Raw genomic sequence first — 22,599 nt, forward strand, 5'->3', positions numbered from 1 at the left:
AAGTATTTTGGTTATTACTGATGTTATTTTTCTACTGTGTAGCTTTCTACTATGTATCTTACTACAGAAACACATTCTTTTTGCTCTTTAAATCAGATTGATATAATAACATCATATGTGGTATCATTTATATATTAATAAAAGTCACCTGCATACTGAATTTTTAGTTCAGCACAGATGATGATAAAATCTTACAAAGACAAAAGGTAGCTCTTCATGCCTAAACAAAAAACATTCCCCAGAAATGTGTGTTTAAAGAGAATATAAAATACAGGATTAAATGCTAAAGTGTTGCGTTCAATCAGCTTTTGTTTTTTTTCAGGTTCAAAGTAAATAAGCCTCTGTGAAATACTATATTATGTTAACCTGCTTGTGAACTTTCTTTTACCCAGCTTTTTCTTGGTTCAGTTCTACACAGTTCAGCATGTACTATTTATGGTTAAGAAAACTTATCACATGAATCACCACTTTCCCTTAATTTATAGTTTTACTAGGAAGTGATCTGTGGGGATACACTGGATTTTTTTTTTTTTTACTTCCCTATTTCTTACTGTTCAACAGAGTCTAGTGTCAACTTTGTCACTTGGTAGTCAAATACTAGAACGATTACCCTCACCCATCACACACACTACTACTAGTACTACTATTACTACTACTACTACCACCACTGCTACAACTACATCACTTCCTCCCTTCTTCTCTGAAAAAGATTATCAATCTTATTTTTGGTCAGCATTTTAATTTCTAATAAGGTACCTAGACGTTTTTATAAAAGACCCTAAGTTAACCTAAAGTGTAGACATTTCCCCAAGCCACTCATTCTCACACATTACACTTCAGACTGGACCTCTTTTAGACCCTCCTATGACCAGGCGCTCTCTCCTCCCAATCTTCACAAACACTGTTCTCACTGCTAATATACATTCCCTTGCTCATTCTCTCTCCTCCTACCCGCCACAAAAACAATAAAATATAAACAGGCCAATCTTATTCTCCTCTTAGGTCTCAATATAAATGTCACTTCCCCCGAGAGACCTTTCCTGGTCATGTAGTTTCGTTAGTCCCTTATCCTGGAAGCTCCCATAACATCCTGTAGTTTGCTTCTTGTAGCTCTAATCACAAGTTACTGCAATGGCTTTTTTTCCCCCCTGTCTTATCATTTGCTAGACTGGAAAACCCTGAGAGCAAGGAAAAATAGCCCTAGTGCGTAGCAAAGGCCCTGACACATAGTTAACATTCAATATACGTTTGATAATTTGAAGTTAGAGAGGGCATAGCAGTGGTCTATATTATTTATCTGTTTGAAACTATCATCTTATTTTTGAAGGAACTATGTAGATTCATTTCCTGCTTCAAAGCACATCCATTGAACGTGCCTTTGTCTGCTTAGGCATTCCCTGACTTCCTCTGTAAAACAGTTAGTTTATTATCTCTGTAACAGGCATTATGCTAGGTGCTGGGCCGTCTACCTCATTATATGGTTTCTTTAATACGGACTAAAAGGGTTGAGGCTCTAGATGTTTACCTTAACACATTTTTTCCTTCTTAACCCTTCCTAAATTTAGCATTTCCATGATCATTACAGTCCACGACCATGACATCCATTACAAAAATATACCATCTACTGGTGCCATCCCCTCCACTAACATACCATGCCCTCTACTATTAAAAATATACCATCACTAGGGAAAATACTGAATAATAAGTCAATTAAAGAATTATAATTTATGCTTCATATAAATGAGAATAGATGACTGATTTTTAAATTTAAACAAAATATAAAAGTAATAATCACAAAAATAATGAAGAAATAAAAATAATAACAGAGTATTTACAGACCATTTTAGAGAAAAGCTTGAACTAAGAAATATAAATGGAAAATGGAGTACATTTTTGCCTTGAGGAATTTGCTAAAAACACACATTTGGTCTTAGGTTCCAAACAATCAGAGGGTGGCCCAGGGCTCCCACATGTTGGAAATTCTTGGAGGGGATTTTTGATATATTAAGCTGGAACTCCCCTCAAAATATGCCTTCAGATTAAGGATCAACTAGAAGTAAATCTGTCATACTATACTCCAGACCAAAAGAATTGTGGAAAGGCTGCTTTGGCATTGAGCAAAACAGGATAAATTAAAAAGAAAGTAAAATAAGGTCCCTGAGAAATTATGGCCCTAAATATGCTCACTATGGATATATCCTGTGGATGTGCACAGCCTGGGGCTAGAGAACCTCAGCTGAACATAGTTTAAGATTGTTACCAATTGGTAATGCCTCTCCAGTCTCCTGACAGAAGCAAATGCAAAGCCCCAGGGGCAGGGTCCATTCATCTTAGGCCATGGGGAATTTCTACAGATACTTTACCAAGGACAATGAGCAGCAAACAAAATTCATCTGACACGCAGGAAAGCATGGCAACGTGAGCTGCAAAACAAGAATCAGAAGCAGATTCCCCACTGACTTCAGCTAGTGGAATTATCAAATGCAGCTTATAAAACAACTGTGCTTGCTTACCATATTTAAAGGAAAAAAGAAAGGGTAAGCACAAGAGAGATGACAATGTTAAAGGAAAAAAGAAAGGGTAAGCACAATAGAGATGACAATGATAAACTATCTCTAGAGAACAGGAAACTCTAAAAAGGGAAAAGCAGACTTCAATGAAAAGGAAACCCTACGAAGTAAAAAAAAAAATTAAAAATCAGAAATTTTTCATTTCATTTTTGTCCAAATATTGTCAAGAAACCAACTAAATTATGTTTTCATTTTAAATTCACATCTTGAATTTCAAACTGAAAAGAAAAATAATATACTCTCTCCAAAAATTATTGATCAACTTAATAAAAAATGGTTAACAATTTTATTGTGTTATACATTTGAATTTTTAGAGCTCTTAGTAATTCTTAAACACACATGGACTCAAAGCTCAATCCAAAATATGGTAAGCACTGGACACCTGTTATTCCTTGATTCCTGTCTGAAACAAAATTATTAGGAGTCCCTTCTATGATGATGGTGTATTCTGGGCACTTCTTGGAATAAATAATGTACAGGAATCATTCAAATGCATATTCAGTGGGAAGCCATCTGGCTCCGTGTGAATTTATGAATATTTTAGCTTGCTCAGCTAGTCAAAAGTAAAATCTGGCACTTGGGATTATCATGTAGATTTGTGACATATATTATAAAAAAATTGCTTCTATAAATCAATGATTGACATATCTACTAAAGCATAGTTTCTTTCTTTCATCATTGATTGAGTCCACTTAAACTATGTATAATATGGCATGCTTAGTTTGGAAGTCATCATAATTCAACTTGAATTACAACATGCAATGTTTTATTAAAATAGTTTGCATATAAAAAGAGAATCTCGGCATTGGGCTAGACTTTATAGGTTACTGTAGGGGACACTGTGATGTGGCACCCACATTTTTTCTTCAATGAAGGGCTTATTACCTTATTACTTTAGCTACCAGGAGTGCTGTCAGTAGACACGTTTCAGCTGTCAGCCCCATTCACTGACTGCCTCAGCCACAGAGAGCTATCTTGCCCAAGATACTCCTTCCTAAGATGGCCATATCCAGTGATGATTGATTTGGGCTATAAATTGTGGCCACTCTGGTCCAACTCAGGACAGCACTAAAGTGTCATTCTGGCACCAGAACTCCTCCTGAGATTAGCCAATCAAGATTGTCATTGGGCCTGCATCACAGCTTGACTTCTCTCTTCTTCTCAATCCTGCTTCTATTCCCTTCCTTGAACAATTATTAGTCTCAAGAGCACTTATTAAGAAATGTACAGCACTCTAAACTCCATTTCAGATCCTGCTTTCCAGAACACTCAACCAGCAGCCATTATCTAATCCTACCTCTTGCCTAAAACAAGTACTTCTTGGGAAAACTCTTGTGTAAATTGTATCCCAATCACTTTGCTTCAATACTCCTGGCATTAGGAAGCTTAGTATCTCATAAGACAATTCACTCTATTATTGAGCAAAGTTATTTCTAATATTGTATAAACACTTTCTTCCTTGTAACATCTGAAACAATATGAAACCAACTTCATCATCCTACTGATTTAATCATTAATGAATTAAATGGCATTCTCATGAATGCTCACAATTTATAGGAGAATTACATTTTTAACATCTTTGAGAATTATACTTTCATAATTACAAATATAGATTTGAGAGTTGATAGCACACAGATGATATGAGAATGAATGATCTCCAAAGGAGTAAATGTGGGTAGAGAAACCTAAACACAAAGACCTGTGACCTTCCAGTGATATGAGGTAAGAATGATGATGAGGAACAAGTTAAGGAGACTTCAAAAGAGGGATGAATGAGTTAGGAAAAGAACTAGTAGTGTGGGGTTCCTTGAAGCGAAATGAGGAATGCATTTCAAAGAAGGAGTGATTACTTGAGACAAATGCTGCTGAACTGGACTGAAGGTGAGAACTAGATAGAATAGTGAATTGTTTTTCTTCCAGTTTTATTGAGACATAATGGACATACATCACTGTATAACTTTAAGGCGGACAGCATGATTTGACTTACATACATCATGAAATGATGGTTACAGTAAGTTTAGTAAACATCCATCATTTCATATAGATACAAAATAAAAGGGAAAAGTATTCTTCCTTCTGATGAGAGCTCAGTATTTACTATCTTAAAACCTTCATATATAACATATAGTGTTAATTATATTATTCATGTGGTATATCACATCCATCCTTAGTACTTATTTATAATTGTAAGTTTGTACTTTTTGACCACCATCATCCTATTCCCTCTCCCCCCACCTCCTGCCCTTGGTAATCACAGATCTGATCTCTTTTCCTATCAGCTTGTTTGTTTGCTTGTTTTTTCAAGTGTTATGGACTTTTAACACTATGTTAGTTCCTGGTGTACAATATAGAGATTCAATATTTCTATACATTACAAAATGATCAACACGATAATAAGTCTAGTTACTATCTGTTGCAAAGATATTACTGGATTTATCAGAACAAAGAGTTCTGGAAATCCTCAGAGGAGCAAGTTCAGTGGAGTAAAGTGAAGAGGTAAAGACTGAACTAGGTTGGAGAGTGAATGGGATAAAATGTATTGCAGAATGGAAGTTTAGATAATTTATTCTAGGAATTTTAGTGTTAAGGGAGCAGAGAAATGAATAGCTGAAGGAAGTGGAGTCAAGAAAGAATTCTTTTTTTTAATTAGAAAAATAACAATATATTTATGTACTGATGAGAACGACCCAGTAGAGAGGGAAAACTGTTGATACAAGAGAGAAGAGAGAATTGTTGGAGTAGTATCCCTGTTCAAAAGAATGTAAAATTACAAAGGAAATCATGTTTTAATGATCTTATTGCTAAATGATGGTGATTTAGAAAACTCAAAGTACTGTATACGTTCATTTGCGGATAGGCAACTTCAGGAATAATATACTATATTCCTAGAACCCATTTCAGAAGTTGTATCTTCTTTGGAGTCACTAGAATACTGCAGCAAAGACACAGACAAGATTACAGAGTCTTACAGGGCTTCTGATTTCATGAGAGTAGAAAATAAAATGCTTCAAGCTCAGTTGATAAGAGTAAGATATATTAGTTTTTATAGACAAAAATTCTCTTTATACAATACTATTCATAGCATCTTTTAAGTTTGGCCTCCTCCCATAATCACAGTAAATCATCATCCAAAAATATGTAGCAGAGGCTATTACTTAGAAAAGGGTTATAGTAAGGACATGTGCCCCGTCAGTCAGTAATAACAGGAACACATTTTGGCTGTACTAGTTTACCTTATGCTCAACTTTCAAAGTTAAAGAAAGCACCTTTATAACAGGGGGAAATGTCTATTTATATCTGTAAAGCCTGCTAATGAAAGTGTATCTTGGTAATGAAAAGCCCTTAGGCTCTGTTAAGTATCCTGATGTGTCTGAATATGTGAAGATCAGCCTAGTGTTTGGAATATGGTCTGGAGAGAGCAGAACTGGGCAACCTATTAGAATGAGAAGGATTAAACTTTCCAGAGATAATCTACATGATTTACATACATATATAGTGGGGAAAGAGATTTTTCAGGGAACAAAAAAAATCTACTTTTTCTACTAAACTCATGGCAAAAACTTATTTTGTATTTAAACACCAGCAGTTGTAACAAGTAAAAAAAGAATTTCTACACTTTCTCCCTCTCTTCTCATAGACTAGCTTCCACAGACAGTTTCTGATTTGACTGGATAATGGTTAATTAGAAACTCTATTAACTTTAACCAATTATAATGAGTGATGATCTTTATTATTAAATTTCATTAAAAATTGATCTCACTGATATATAAGCAGTGAATTTCATAAGTTAATTTATGATCCTTTCAGTGCACCTGTACATTTAAAACTGTACTTAGACCACTTGCTATACTCATTATTTCTTTGTGTAGTAAAAGTTTTCTAGTTCCAGGCTTTATTAAAAGTGTTTGAAATTTCTCTGAAGAATAGCATATTGGTGGATATAATTTACTTTCTCAAACCCCAAGGCTAAACATAATAGGAAAGAAACCAATCATGTAAAACTTCATTGAGTAGTGCAACATTTCTCAACCTGCAAATGAAACAAATACTTACTTGATTTCCAGAGTTGTGTTTTAAAAGATTTTTGCCTCAAGATGTAAATTCTTTAATTCTTTTCAGGGCAATGTGATACTCTCCTACAATGAAATGGTAAATGAAAACTAACTTGAACCATCTGAATGATCTGCAGAGAGAAAAGAGCTGATACTAGTGAAGAAAAGACATTTTAAAAATCATTCACATTACTTAGCCACAAAGTGTTGGTTGTAGCAAAGATTTTGAGAGCCTTTAAGGAGGCTGGAGATTCAACAAGCAGATTGGTAACACACCATAAGAGAGTGCCCAAAGAATATAGACATTAGAGTTTCGATTGTGTCAGCGATGCATTGAAGCACAGTTAAAGAAATATAATTCTGGCATAGAGAGCTAGGAAATGACAGTAGCAGATGGATTGCACCAATCTGCAACAATCAGGGATGAATTTGCTCTCTTTGAACGATAGGATTTTATACTATGGAAGGCTACTAGACTCCTGTAGCCAGAGGCTTCAAAAGATAGACTATTTGTCCAACCAGCCCAGAAGGAAACATTGTCTGTTAGTTTCAAATCATTTACTTACATGGGTAATAACGTCCCTGGGTTCAACATCTTTAGACACAAATGTCAATAATCAAGCTGTGGCACAGGTAGATGACGGCAGTGACTAATTCACAGGTAGTTTCCCCCTTAACCTCCTGTTTTTGCAAATATCAATGCAGTAGGGAATCAGCAGCATTTATTATCCCTTTAATCCATTTTGGGGGCATTTTTAACTGAGGTAAAATAGACATACACCATTATATTAGTTTCAGGTAGACAACATGATGATTTAAATTTTGTATATATTGTGAAATGATCACTACAATAAGTCTAGTTAATATACATCACCATGTATATAGACGTTTTTTCTTCTGATGAGAACTTTTAAGATCTACTCTCTTAGCAACTTTCAAATATGCAATATGGTATTATTAATTACAGTCACCATAATGTACATTACATTCCCATAACATTTATTTTATAACTGGAAGTTTCTACCTTTTGACTCTAGTCACCCATGTGGCCCACCCCTCATTCTCCACCTCTGGCAACTACCAATCTGTTCTCCATATCTATGAGGTTGGTTTTAATTTTAACTTTTTTGTTGTTTGTTGCTCTTTTTTTGTTATTCCACAATACTCCACTTTGTATTCCATTATATATGTGTTTGTGTGTGTGTGTGTATATATATATATATATATATATATATATATATCTCCCACTTCTTTATCCATTCGTCCATGAATGAAGACTTAGGTTGTTTCCAAATCTTGGCTATTATAAATAATACTGAAATGTATAAGGGAGTACACATATCTTTTTGAATTCATGTTTTCATTTTTTTGGATAAATACTCAGAAGAGGAATTGCTGGATCATGCAGTAATTCTATTTTTAATTTTTTGAGGAATCTTCATACTGTTTTCCATAGTGGCTGTACTGATTTACATTCCTCCGATGCACAAGGGCTCCTTTTCTCCACATCTTTTCCAACATTTGTTATTTCTTGTCTTTTAAAATATATCCATTCTAACAGGTATGAGGTGATATCACAGTGTGCTTTTGATTTACATTTCTCTGATGATTGATGATGTTGAACATGTTTTCATGTACCTTTTGGCCATCTATATGTCTTATTTGGAAAAATATCCATTCGGATCTTCTGGCCATTTTTTAATCAAATCATTTGTTTCTTTGGTATAGAGTTTTATGAGTTCTTTGTATATTTTGAATATTAGCCTTCATCAGATATATGATTTGCAAATATTTTCTCCTGTTCAGTAAGTTGCCTTTTCATTTTGTTGTTTGCCTTTGCTGTGCAGAAGCTTTTCAGTTTAATGTAGTTCCACTTGTCCATTTTTGCTTTTGTTGCTTTTGTTTTGGTGTCAGATTCAAAAAATCATCACCAAGACCTATGTCAAGAAGCTTACTGCCTATGTTTTCTTCTATAAGTTTTATGGTTTCAGGTATTATTGGGTTGGCCAAAAGTTTCCTTCTATTAAGTAAAAATAAAAGACACATTTTTCATTTTCACCAAGGACTTTATTAAACAACGTATTCACTGTTTTGTTCCACTACCTTCTGCCATTTTTCAGGCAGCTTCATAATTCCATCTTCCCAAAATATTTTATCTTTTTGAGCAAAGAACTGTTCCAGGTGCCTTTTACAGTCTTCCAGGGAATTGAAATTTTTTCCATTAAGAGAATTTTGTAAAGACCGAAATAAATCGAAATCTGAAAGTGCAATGTCTGGAGAATATGGCAGATGAATTAGAACTTCCCAGCCAAGCTGTAAAAGTTTTTGCCTGGTCACCAAAGAAACATGCGGTCTTGAGTTATCCTGATGGAAGATTATGAGTTTTCTGTTGACTAATTCTGGATGCTTTTCATCGAGTACTGCTTTCAGTTGGTCTAATTGGGAGCAGTACTTGTTGGAATCAATCATTCGGTTTTCCAGAAGGAGCTCATAATAGAGGACTCCCGATCCCACGATATATACAACATCACCTTCTTTGGATGCAGACCGGGCTTTGGTGTCGTTGGTGGTGGTTCATTTTGCTTGCCCCACGATCTCTTCCATTCCACATTATTGTACAGTATCCACTTTTAATCTCCCATCACAATTTGTTTTAAAAACAGAACATTTTCATTACATTTAAGTAGAGAATCACATGCGGAATATGTTCAAGAAGGTTTTATTGCTTAACTTATATGGAACCCAAACATCAAAGCAATTCACATAACCAAGCTGGTGCAAATGATTTTCAGTGCTTGATATGGATATTTTGAGTATGCCAGCTATCTCCTGTGTGGTACTATGCTGATTGTTTTTTTTTTTTTTTTTTTGCAGTATGCGGGCCTCTCACTGTTGTGGCCTCTCCCGTTGCAGAGCACAGGCTCCGGAAGCGCAGGCTCAGCGACCATGGCTCGTGGGCCCAGCCGCTCCGCGGCATGTGGGATCTTCCTGGACTGGGGCATGAACCCGTGTCCCCTGCATCGGCAGGCAGACCCTCAACCACTGCGCCACCAGGGAAGCCCCTGATTGTTCTTAATGTCTCAATTTGATCGCTATCAACTTCAACTGGTCTACCCGACCATGGAGCATCATCCAGCAAGAAATCTCCAGCACAAAACTTCACAAACCACTTCTGACACGTTTGATCAGTCACAGCACCTTCTCCATACACTGCAAAAATCTTCTCTTCTGTGTTTCAGTTGCATTTTTACCTTTCTTGAAATAATAAAGCATAATATGCCAAAAATGTTGCTTTTTTTTCTTTCATTTTCAATATTAAAATGACTACACAGGGCTTCCCTGGTGGCACAGTGGTTGAGAGTCCGCCTGCTGAGGCAGGGGACACGGGTTCGTGCCCTGGTCTGGGAAGATCCCACATGCCGTGGAGTGGCTAGGCCCGTGAGCCATGGCCATTGAGCCTGCAAATCTGGAGCCTGTGCTCCGCAACTGGAGAGGCCACAATAGTGAGAGGCCCGTGTACCGAAAAAAAAAAAAAAAAAATGGCTACACAAAAATTTACCAATTTTGATTTTTTTTTTTAATGCATGATGATATGAGAGCTGTCACAATACAATCTAACAAAATTGTTTCAAATGAAGTTAAAGACAGCTAAGCACTACTAGAGCCATCTTACAGAAAAAACTAAATAACATTTTGGCCAACCCAATACTTCAAGTCTTTAATCCATTTTGAGTTAATTTTTGTGTATGGCACAGGATAATGGAGAAGTTTCATTCTTTTGCATGTTGCTGTCTAGTTTTTCCAACACCATTTATTGAAGAGGTGGTTCTTTCCCCACTGTATACTCTTGGTTCCATTATCATAAATTAATCAAACATACACGTGTGGTTTTATTTCTGGGCTCTCTATTGTATATTTATGTGGTGGGTTTTATGCCAATAAAATGCTGTTCGAATTACTATAGATTTATAATACAGTTTTAAATCAAGGAGTGTGATGCCTCCAGCTCTGTTCTTTTTTCTCGAGCTTGCTTTGGCTATTAGGGATCTTCTGTTGTTCCATGCAAATTTTAGGATTGTTCTATTTCTGTGAAAAATGCCATTGGAGTTTTGACAGGGAGTGCACTGAATCTGTAGACTGCTTTAGGTAGGATGGGCATTTAACAATATTAATTCTTCCAGTCCATGAGCATAGAATCTTTCCATTTATTTGTGTCTTCTTAAACTTTTTCATTAATGTCTTATAATTTTCAATATACAGATCTTTCATCTCCTTTGTTAAATTTAATCCTAGATATTTTATTCTTTTTGATGCAACTGTAAGTGAAATTGTTTTCTTAATTTCTCTGATAGTGTCTCATTAGTATATAGAAAGGCAACGTATTTTTGTGTACTGATTTTGTATCCTGCAACTTTACTAATTTTTTTTATTAGTTGTAACAGTTTATTTTGTGGAGTCTTTAGGGTTTTCTATATATAGTATCATGCCATCTTCAATAGTGATAATTTTAGTTCTTCCTTTCCAATTTGTATGTCTTTTATTTCTTTTTCTTGCCTAACTGCTCTGGTTAGGACTTCCAAAACTGTGCTGAATAAAAGTGACAAGAGTGGGTATCCTTGTCTTCTCATTGAAGTTACAGAAAAGGTTTTCAGCTTTTAACCTCTGAATTTGATGTTAGCTGTGGGCTTTTCATACATGGTCTTTATTATATGGAGGTGCAGTTCCTCTATACCCATTTCATTGAGAGTTTTTACCATAAATGGATGTTGAATTTTGTCAAATGATTTTTCTACATCTATGGAGGTAATCATATGATTTTCATCCTTCGTTTTTGTTAATGTGGTATATCATGTTGACTGATTTGCGGATGTCAATCCATCCTTGCATCACTGGAATAAATCTCACTTGATCATGGTGTAGGATCCTTTTAATATATTGTTGAATTCAGTTTGCTAATATTTTGTTGAGGATTTTTACATCTATGTTTATCAGGGATATTAGCCTGTAATTTCCCTTTTTTATGGTGTCTTTGACTTGTTTTGGTATCAGATTAATACTGGCTTCATAAAATGAATTTGGAAGTGTTCTTTCCCCTTCTACTTTTTGGTAGAGTTTGAGAAGCTCCTGCATTAACTTTGTTGAACGTTTGGTTGAATTCACCAGTGAAACAGTCTGGTTCTGGACTTTTGTTTGTGGAGAGTTTTGAAATTACTGACTCAATCTCCTTACTAGTAATTGGTCTCTTCAGATTTTCTATTTCTTCATGATTCAGTTGTGGAAAGCTGTGTTTCTAGGAATTTATCCATTTCTTCTGGCTTGTCCAATTTGTGGACGTTTAGTTGTTCACAGTAGTCTTTTATAATCCTTTGTATTTTTGTGGCATCAGTTGTAACATCTCCTCATTCATTTCTAACTGTACTTATTTAAGCCCTTTGTCTTTTTTTCTTGGTGAGTCTAGCTAAATATTTGTTAGCTTTATTTTTTTTAAAGAACCAGCTCTTTGTTACACTGACATGTATATGTCATTATATCTCCCAAATTCAGTGAGCATCTTTGTGACCATTACTTTGAACCCTTTATCAGGTAAATTACTTATCTCTGTTTAAAGGTAATTTCATGAGGTTTTATCTTATTCTTTCATTTGGAGCATATTCTTCATCTTTTTTTTCTTCTCATTTTGCTTAACACTCTGTTGGTTTCTATACAGTAGATGAAACAACCACCTCACCATGTCTTGAAGGAGTGATCTCATGTAGGAGGTGAGCCTTGTCATTCAATCCACCCCAGCTCTTGATTGTCCCTCAAACCTTTGTGCTTGTCCAGGCAGCTATTATATTTTTAATAGCTCCTAGTAGATAAGGATGCTCCAAACCTGTCAATGTTCCAAAGGGGATGATATCAGTACCTAGATTCAGGCTGACTGGAAGCCAGACCTTCATGCAGCAGCTTTCAAGAGTATGCAAATATATACTGTCCTGTGGGACCACAAGCCCAAGCCCTACTGGCCACCAGAGACAGGTAATCTGGAGGTGTCCCCTATGCAGCAGTTGCAAAAATCAGGGCTCCAGACAAGTGAATGAGCTCTTTCCTGGGAGATACCAATGAGCTGGGGCAAGGCAGTGGGAGAGCACCAAGATGGTGTACATAGCCTATGTTCCTTGAGAGCAGCTTGGTAGGCCACTAGGTGTGTGATAAACCTGAAGCCTGCCCCTCAGGCCAAAGCTCCAGAAGCAAAATGTCTATTCATATTCTCTGCCAATTTTTAAGTTAGATCCTTTATTCCAATTTTCAACCTGATCCCAAATTGTGGTCTATTATAGAACAGCCAAACTGGCAAGTCTGAATAAAAACAAATAAACAAAAAAAGTCTAAAAACAAATAAACAAAAGAAAACCCCCCCAAAACAAATAAACTAGTCCAAAATTTTTATGAATACAGACAAATGGGAACACAAACACTAGCATGTTGGAGCTTAGCACACTGGTATTGAAGGGAAGGAGAATGTTAGTGACTTGTGACAAAGTTCAGTACAGAGTATTAATAATACAATTTCAGTAAGTATAAACAACTAAAGTTGTGTTCCTCAACCACAATAGAAATCAGCTTTGTCTAAACATATTTTATAGGCACAAAAGATTTAAGTTAAACTAAGCAGCTAATGGTAGCTTGAATTATTTCTCCTGCACTAAGTGAATTTATAAAGGTAACTTTCAAGTACCTTTAAAAAGGTCTTTTCTTTATTAATAATTGAGTTATAGACATAGATGAAGACTTGTGTTTCATTCAGCTAAACAACAAAAAGAACACCTGAAATCCCTTAGACAATTTTGAACAAATTAATATTTTTTTCCTTAGTTATTTCTTTCTATTTTAATTCTGCTAGACTACAAGTTTCCTAAATTCTGGGTCTCCAGGTTGCTCAAGTCCAAAAGGCATTATGGTGTATGTGAATGGCATGTGTAGCACACCAGTTACCAGCTGTGATAGCTATACATATATTTTGCAGCAGGCAAGTTTTGATTTTGGCTCTGTGCTAAATCTGGTAACCTTTATATAACATAGGTAGTATTGCTTAGCCTCAGAAGATGAGTGGATCATCACAGCTTGTGAGAATTGATTCTGGATTCATTCCATCAAATTTTTGTGATTTTCAGCAGCATATAACTTGGATTTTCAAAGCTTTATTCCCACTTAGTATGCATTAATGCACACTCTTTATTTCTGTTTTGTTTAGTTTGCAAGACAAATGCCCAAGGGAGATTAATATCAAAAGTTGCATTTTTTTCCATGCCTTCTTGATCACTGTTAATTATTAACTCATCAATAAATTTACAGAATATATTTAGTTACAAATTGTAGCTGTCCTTCACAAACCTTGAAAGTATACGATTTAAGGGCCGTGATTTTATGAAATAAAAATGATAAATCAAGAGAAAATGTCCAATTTATTACTTATTCATGCATGTGGTTATCACACTGGTTGAGTTAGATACACTGCTGGTGATACATGTGTGGTACTACACACCAAGCGATGCATATCAAGGAAAGAGACACTGCCAAATGCTTTGGAACAGATAACATTTCAAAGCAACTAGAATCCATACATTGTGCAGGAATATGATTAACGTGGTGACCACCAATTTGTCAGAAACCTCCCACTGATTTAAATAGAACTACATTCTAGAGACATGTGATTAACTAAGGTAAAAGTGAAACAACTCTGTAAAGTAATAACAGCATCAGCATCCACTTGCAGAACAGGTATCTGGTGTCCATAGCTTGAAGGTAAATTCAGGCATCAGTGTGGTGGTGGCACTTGTAGAATATGAAGCTTTATCAATACCTTTGATAGCACAGAAGATGGTACTAGATGGTATTAGAAGATAGCACATGGATATCAACCACTCTTGAGTTGAAAATTGCTTTAGGAAAGTTTGACTCTAGATGTGAAGCTTCAGAAAAGTCTTGACTGTATCTTAATATTTCACTTTTTTGTTCCTCTACATGTATTTGCAAAAGGGTTAAATGACATAAATCTATATTTAAGTGGTTTTAAAAAAGATTTCCAATAAATAAAAACTTCAAGTAACAAGAAAAGCATTGCATATTTTATTGGTAGTGTTTTCTCTTTTTCAGTGGAACATAAAATAATGGTGATTCTTAAGAACTGATGACACCTTAGATTAATTAGATTAGAAATGCAGCATTGAACTTTTAATGAGTGACAAACACATAACATCCTCTGAAATCTCTGCAAGTAAATCAGTAAATGCTAAACAATGGCTACCATATATCTTTATTTACTCCTTGGGAAGAAACTTGAAAAATATATACATAAATATCATAGCTGAGGGTTGCTGATAAGTCACATAGATTTTTATCATCAATTTCAGAATGGTTTGTATCTATTAATACTTATTTATTAAGACTATCACAATATTTTAAGCATTCATTTAATTTGACTCTGTTAGCCATGGATTTGTTTCTGAAAAAGTACTTCTACAGTATTCCTACAGTGCTTTGAAGACCCTACAGTATGACATTTTTGTTAGTTCATCAGAATAGGTCTAATGCACTTGAGGAGAGAACTGCCAATGAACACATAGAACTTCATTGGAACCAAAGCCCAAAAGAAGATGAAAAAATTCTGAAGGTATATTTAGAAAATTACCTTTAAAACAATTATAGTATTTTGTGAACAAAATAATGTTCCACAAGTCATCTTTATAAAAGAAAAATTTAAATAGTGATAAATATAAAAAAAATCACTTTTCTGAACTTACATCCTTAAGCTATTCTTTCATCTAAAAATGGTTTATTTTTGTTATTAATTGTATGCTACAGCAAGCATGTTAATATAATTTTCATTAATTCACTTCAATTAAAAAACAAGTCTACAGAAAATTCCTGCATCTGCAATCTTGCTCAATCAAGAAAGGCAGAGTATACAATATTTAAGATGTCTCTAAATCAGACTGTTTTCTATTCAAAGTAATTTCTAGAAAAATTTGCTCCCTATAAGTTATCATGTCTTCCACATCTTTGTAGAAAAGCATTTCTTCAATGGACAACAGCTTATATTTATTCAGGCTGAATGCTGACTTGTTCTGTACAGCATTTAACATCTTTAGGGATGTTGTAACTGAATCACTCAAAGAAGAACAAACTGGGAAAATACGAGCATTCCACAAACTCAAACATGTCTTGTTTCCAGAGAACAGTTCCTCTGTAACTTTGAGATTCCAAATGTCTAAGCATGACAGGAAACAGACTCCAAAGAATTGAAGTAACTTTATATCTGACAATGTTTTAACATTCTTTTTCAAGTTGTCTTGCACTCCACATGCCATAGTTGAATACTTTAAGTGTCTATTCATCTTCAAGCTTAAGGAACACACAAAAGAATGTGCAGACAGGACGGCTGTTGTTATGATATAAGAACCACTAATAATGCAATTTTCCCCCACTGAAACATCAGGCCCCAATCTGGAATACTCTATAACTGAGCCAGGTGCCACAGAACTTCTTGAATCCAATATACTTTGAATGATACAGGATTTGTTGCTAGAGCATTCTGGTATTGCTGGAAAGATGCTAAAAGCTATGGACTGTAAGCCAAGCTCTGACTTCAAATTGCTATCAGAAGTAAAATGAAACAAATATTCTTCAGTTGTTCCAATGTGATAAAATTTGGAGTTATTAAGAACAACAACATTTAGTGATGTTCCTCTAAGAAGATGAAATATTCTTTGCCTCATGTCTACCAGCTCTGACTCTTCTTTAGTAACATTTGATGTGTTTCTGGTATATTCCACAGTTGCTCCAGGTCCCAAAGCCTGCAGGAAGTCTCCATAGGCATCTATTTCACAGTTCAGTGTACCTATTTTTTCATAAAAAGCAAGTAACTTTTTCGCTGTTTTATGATCCATATAAAATAGGCTGTCTGTGTAGACATACTCAGGGCCTAATTTAAGAGAGGGTATGTCACCCCCAGCAAAGTTTTGTTTAAAAAAATTTCTAGGTCTACACACAGCATCAAACTGATACATCTTTTCTATGCTGGGCTTATGAAGGAAACAATGGCAACTTCTGTACTCGAGGTCCCTATGTTCTAAATAGTTAAAAGGTTCTAAGACAAATACTCCATGTGTTGTACCTACAGTCAAACTAGAAGGATGAGCTAAAGCAGTAAAGCCAGGTTTGTCAAACCTAATATACTCAGATTCTCCAATACTATAAAGTTCGATATCATCTGCACAGGTAACCAGAATCCCAGGATTCATATGTGAGGGGAAATCAATGTACATGGCTAGTTTTAATTCCAACATCTGATAAATGGGGCTACCAAAAGGTAAAGCAGTGAAAATTTTCCCCAGAGCACTTGCATTTGGAAGGCGTTGACTGTAGCCACCTATATAAAATTAAACAAAATAACTGTTTTAAAATGTTTATAAGATTTAAAAACCCAGGAGCATCAGTTACAACTCAAAATATCTCTAAAGATATTTAAAATATACAATATATTACTGTATCCCAGGAAAGAATAATAAATTCCAGATGACAAATTCACAGAGCAATTCTGTAGAGATTTGCTATAATGCAGTTCTAGAGTAGGAAAGACCTGTAATATGCTTTACAGACTATGAATCGTTTTAACTCAACTGGATAACAAGCAAAAAGGACAATGAGCTAAAATATGACCTTATATCTACATTTCACACAATAAATTTCAACCATGTTTAAACGCCTACATTAAAAATCCACTTCATGGGGAAAAAAAGCCACAAAAAACTAATTTACATAATTATCTATTAAAGAGTAATTTCCAGATGGAATGTGTTTCCTCAATTACATACACTTAAAGGAAGTAAAGGTGCATTTATTTAAAAGCATTTTACAATGTATATTTGTTTTTAATTTTAAAAGGCTTTTCCCTCTAAGATGAGCCTTATGACTTAATTCCTTGAAAAGTGTGTTGGCTTAAGTACATTAAATAGCTTACATCATTTTTACGTTAACTAATTATAGGAGAGGCATAGTAGAAAGAGTCACACAAAAATGTGTTCAAATTCTGGTTCACCACTTTTTAATTGTTCATCTTTTGACTTAACACTAAATTAGCAGATGTAAATACTTGTTTTATCATGTTTTATGAGATCAACAATACATGCAAAGCACTTACTACAGAGTACATCATTCAACCAATGAGAGCTAATACTTTCTTTTTCATTTTCCAAATACTAACCAACAGTAACGTTCAGCATTGTAAGAATTACCTACTTTTAATTACACTTGACCCTTGAACAATAAGAGTTTGAACTCTACCAGTCCATTTACATGAGGATTTTTTTCAATAAATACTGTAAGACTATATGACCCGACGTTGGTTGAATCCCTGATGAGAAACTGTGGCTATGGAGAGTGGAACTGCCTATACAGAAGACCAACTATGAAGTTACATGCAGATTTTAGACTGTGTGAGGGTCAGCACCACTCACAGATCAATGCATTATTATATATTTGCAAGGATTGATTGTATTAATATATATTTTCTGGTGTCTAACTTAATTTTTACTAAATTAATAATAATAATACTCGTTCTGGAATAAAACTGTAAATTTGAATTTTTCTTTTACTTTTTCAGTTGGTCTTAAAATCAGAACTTGGATGCTTTACTTGATATCATCTTTAAAAAGAATCATTGTTCCGTATATGAACCCTAAAAAATGAAAAGTACCTTGGTAACCATGTGGATGAGTGGCTCTAAAATATCTGTTCCTGAGCTGGTACAAGTCCGTGACAAAGTTTCGCCAGCCTCCAGTACACAGAGGAAAAATAACAGAGGTCTCTTTCATATAACCCAAATTTTCATACAACCAAATCTGTCCAATTTAAAAAATTATATTCTGAGATTACTTCTTTCCTACCCTTCTGTTCCCTTTTTTGGTGTGTGATTTTTCCTCTTTTATACTTTCTTGTCAACTCCATGTTCTGTCACCACCTTTTCTTTTTGTTTTTAAACTCCTAAGGATTATGGACTTTGGTCACCAATAACTAGATAAAAATGTGTTAACAGGTTTTGTGTAAAGTCTGGTAATCACAGTACTAAACCAGCCTCTCCCCTACAGCAAGAATCCTTCCTAAAGCATTGTCAAGAAATGTTCATATTTTGATGAGTTCTATCTTAGGAAAATAATTTTCGATATGTATACCAAAAACAATACATGAAAGTTGAGGATGTATGTGATCTACAATTTTAAGGTTAAATTTTGTGAAAAATATTATGCTACTTACAACCTAAAAATATCAAGGAAAGCATAAAATATTTGCTTCCAAAGCAGTATAACTTCAAAGACAAAAGAAAAAAAAAAAAGAGGGGATAGTATTGCTAAGGGAGAAAAAAGCCCCTTAGATATAAAAGGTAATATACTAAAAGAAAATGTAAATTAGTAAAGTGTAACATTACCAGAGTGAATTAATAGGATGGTAAAAGAATTCCATTCATCTCCATAAAGCTTTTCCAAACATCGAAGAGCACAAAGTGTCGATCCTCCATTTCCTGGAAAATAAAGTTAAAAAGCTCAATTTATTTCACATAAAGTTACAAAAACTTTATTATTATAGTAAATTTAAGTGTTATAACTTTGAGGATATGACCTCTGGCTACAATTAACCAGGCAGAGAGCAAAGGTATAGGCAGAACAATCAAATTAAATACACATTTCTTAGCAATTAAATAATTAGTAATAAAACCCAGAGATGAGCCCTTGGTAATAAAAGTTGAGTTAATCTTCTTCTGAAAATAGTAGTAAAAAGAAAGAAATGATAAATTAAGCAATCTGCAACACTATAAGACTGTAAGTTTACACGTTCAATTGGAGTTATGAACTGTAAAACCCATTAAAATAATTCTCCCATATGATCATATACATGTGTTAGATGTACTTTCTAAAAAGATTTTTAGAACCTGTTTTCCTAAAAAACATCTTAAATGTAACTTCCACTTACTAGTTACCATGGGAAAGTTATTTAACATTTTGTGCCTGAATCTCATTCAAACATGGGAATCAGAAAAGTACTGACCACATATTTATGAGGATTAAAACACTGGCTAATTAGGACATGCTAGTATCAGATACAGATACCCTAACTCTGGTATCAATGAGCTTCAGCTTTAAGTATCACATGGAAAATGGCCCCCAGGAAAATAGCATGTATTTTTATTTGCAAGGTAAGGTCAAAAGGCAAAGTGGACAAACTGGTTTTTAAAAGTAAACATCTATGATAATTATGCCATTAGACTGTGCTCTTTCGCATTCTGCACTGTGGTCCCAAGAGGCCAAATATTTATTTTTCCTGATTTGATCTCTTCATGTAAGTTTCTGAGCAAATTGTGTAGTTCAGAGGGACCTTAAGAGTCCTACTGATAAGGTCCAAAAGAATATTCACCATCTGAGTAAATTTTATTAAGACTAATAAAATTCTCTTTTAAGTAACATAACATTCTGGAAGTTTTTCATGGTAAGTCCACAATGTGTAAAAACAGTTGCCATGCCTTTTATCTTTCTTAAAAAATAGTGAACTTACATAAAAATTTTAAAGTTTGTAAAGACTATAGGTGGTAAGACACACAGTATAAACTGTAAGCCACAGGAAAGCTTTTCTTCAGTGATTATTCTGCCCACAATTTATGATATAAATCTGACCATAAATGTGTACCAATTTTGGCTCCAGCAGGATCAACAAAAACATGATATTGAACTCCAAGAGGTAACTCCTTTTTTTTCAGCTTTTCTGACAGCTGTTGCTTATAAGCAAGTTCCTGTTTATCATCAGCTGCTGTTATTGCAACAATGTCCCAGAATTCTCCAGCTGCCACAGGTTTGCCTATGTGTGAGAAGAAAGTGATAAATATTATCAGAATTCTCTAGCTGTTACAGGTTTACCTATTTGGAAAGAAGGAAAAAAGAGGTAATAGGATCTTCAAAAATGTATCTTCTGCTTTTGAGAATTAGGGAATAATGAGTGGTCAGCTAGTAGGATTCAAAATAGTTCTAATGAGGATTGTTCACAAATTCTACTTTTTTTCCTTTTAGATTACTTGCTCCTTTTATGGTCTACAGTCCCATTTATTTAGATTTTCTGAGAGTTGTAATGTTTCTTAAGAGAAGTACTTTTGACTTGCTAAAGATGAGCTCAATTCTTAAATAAAGAGAGGAGACAAAGGAATAAATTAATCTCCAGTTTTGAAAATCAGTTTTCCCATACAGGGACCACTTAATGTTTGTTGGCTAAGAAAGATTAAATCCAAGGACCCATTGCTACAGTGTTGGTGTTCATAAATGTGGGCACTTTACTTTTTAATCGCCTTAAAATGAGCCATGCAAGTTTACAAAGGTTACTGGAGAATGACACCAAATTCTGGATAACAGAAAAGTTCCCAGCTCCCTGATGAACTCAGTAAGAGACTGAACTTTTGGCTGACAGTTGGAAGCTCTTCTTTATTGATAAACAAGACAAATAAGCGTTTTTATTAGTTAACAAATTCTAGTCAGCTAGAATCTAACAGTCCTGAACATTTTACTGTAATCCAAGTATTATTTTCTGTATTTTTGAAGCAGTAACGTCAACAAAAATATGACCAATTAGATAGTTGTACAGGAAATGACAAGTGGCATAGTCCTTTAAAAAAACATTTTGATACAAAGTTACCCCTTCTAATTTTTAATCCATAATTTCACCGTGTTGTTTCGCTTTTCACTTAGTAAGCGTTCACATCATGGAACAAATTGGTGAAGTAGGTAGGGAGTGGAAGAAAGCTAAAATCGGAATTTTAAGAGTCAAATCACTATGCTTTAGATCTTTTAAGTTTATTCAAAATAATTTTTGCTAATGAGCTAACCAAACGAATAACTTGGATTTATAGCTTCACTAGTCAGGCTAATAACTGTCTTCTTATTCCTCCTCATATATAACATATATATATATTTATATATACGCAACTGGGAATAAACTTAAAGAAAGCAACAAGCATAACGTAAAGAAAGGAGAGTGACAGAAGAATAAAAAACTTAAGAGGAACATTAAATGCGCCTGGGCCAGCGTCCTAGGCCCACAAGTGATTAGTAAAAGGAAGTGGTAGTCCAGCAAATACACCAGCACGTAAAGCGCCCTCCCTGTCCGTTGCCGGGGAGAGCCAGGGTTCCTCCTTTGGTACCTCTAAGCTCTGAAAACCTCCGCAACCTTCGCTGGGTGGCTTCTCGCAAAGATACGCCTGGAAGGGCACTCGTGGCTGCCATAGCTCACTTTCCCCAACACCGCCGAGGACTTCCAGCGATCCCGCAGCCCAGCACCGCACGCATGCGCCCTGGGACGTAACCCGTTCTTTGGTCCGGTTTCGTTTCTGTCCCGCCCCCTACGTGCGTCACTCACGTAACTACGCCCCCGAAGCTCTTTGTCTTGCTTAAGGAAAACCACGACTGGGTGAGCTCGGGGCTTTGCTCCGTTTCCCTAGCAACGGCCTCCGGAACGGATAAATGGCCACCTAGTGATTTGTCGGACTGTGCCGGGTCTGGGCCGCTTGTTACCAACTCATAAAGCCTTGCAGCTCGGTAGACCCGGTGAGTGGTCCTGCTTGGGCGGCGAAATTTCGAGAACTGACTCGCTTAAGGAGAAGTTCAAACTACAACTTAGCTTCTAGCTTTCTCTCAAAGGCCGTTCGTCCTTTCTAACTCGTGGTTTGTTTTAGCCAGGGGCAGTTCCCAAGGACCTCTTGAGAGTTAATTCCTCCCCTTGGGTCGTCGTCTGAAGCCATCTGCCCCAACCCCAGGTCCAGATACATACATAGTCTGAACTTTTAAAATCTGTACTTTCTTCAGGAAGATTTGTGGCTTCTTTGCCCTTGCAGTTACTAGAGAGTGAGCCACTCCACACCTCTCAGTTTTGAGATCACTTAAGAGGCTTTTGGAAGTTGTATA

General features: G+C 35.3%; 1 protein-coding gene across 2 annotated transcripts in view; it reads right to left on the minus strand.

The window, feature by feature from the left end:
- The window catches only part of TNNI3K (TNNI3 interacting kinase), a 310,667-nt gene extending 288,682 nt beyond the window's left edge, over positions 1-21,985 (minus strand). Inside the window, exons 1-4 of one of the 2 annotated variants that reach the window (XM_022581088.2) lie at positions 21,840-21,971; positions 20,342-20,509; positions 19,089-19,181; positions 14,822-17,033 (exon numbers count right to left, since the gene is read on the minus strand). In XM_022581088.2, the coding sequence (XP_022436796.1) occupies positions 15,577-17,033; positions 19,089-19,181; positions 20,342-20,509; positions 21,840-21,921 (1,800 nt within the window). In that variant the 5' untranslated portion in view covers positions 21,922-21,971 and the 3' untranslated portion in view covers positions 14,822-15,576. Of the gene's footprint in view, positions 1-14,821; positions 17,034-19,088; positions 19,182-20,341; positions 20,510-21,839 lie in introns of those variants that run through there. The other variant, XM_089920914.1, reaches the window with a different exon arrangement.
- Positions 21,986-22,599: the final 614 nt, after the last annotated feature.

Source organism: Delphinapterus leucas, chromosome 1 (assembly GCF_059928025.1).
Source record: "Delphinapterus leucas isolate spDelLeu-1000000601 "Yukka" chromosome 1, BTC_Dleu_Yukka2, whole genome shotgun sequence".
NCBI lineage: Eukaryota > Metazoa > Chordata > Mammalia > Artiodactyla > Monodontidae > Delphinapterus > Delphinapterus leucas.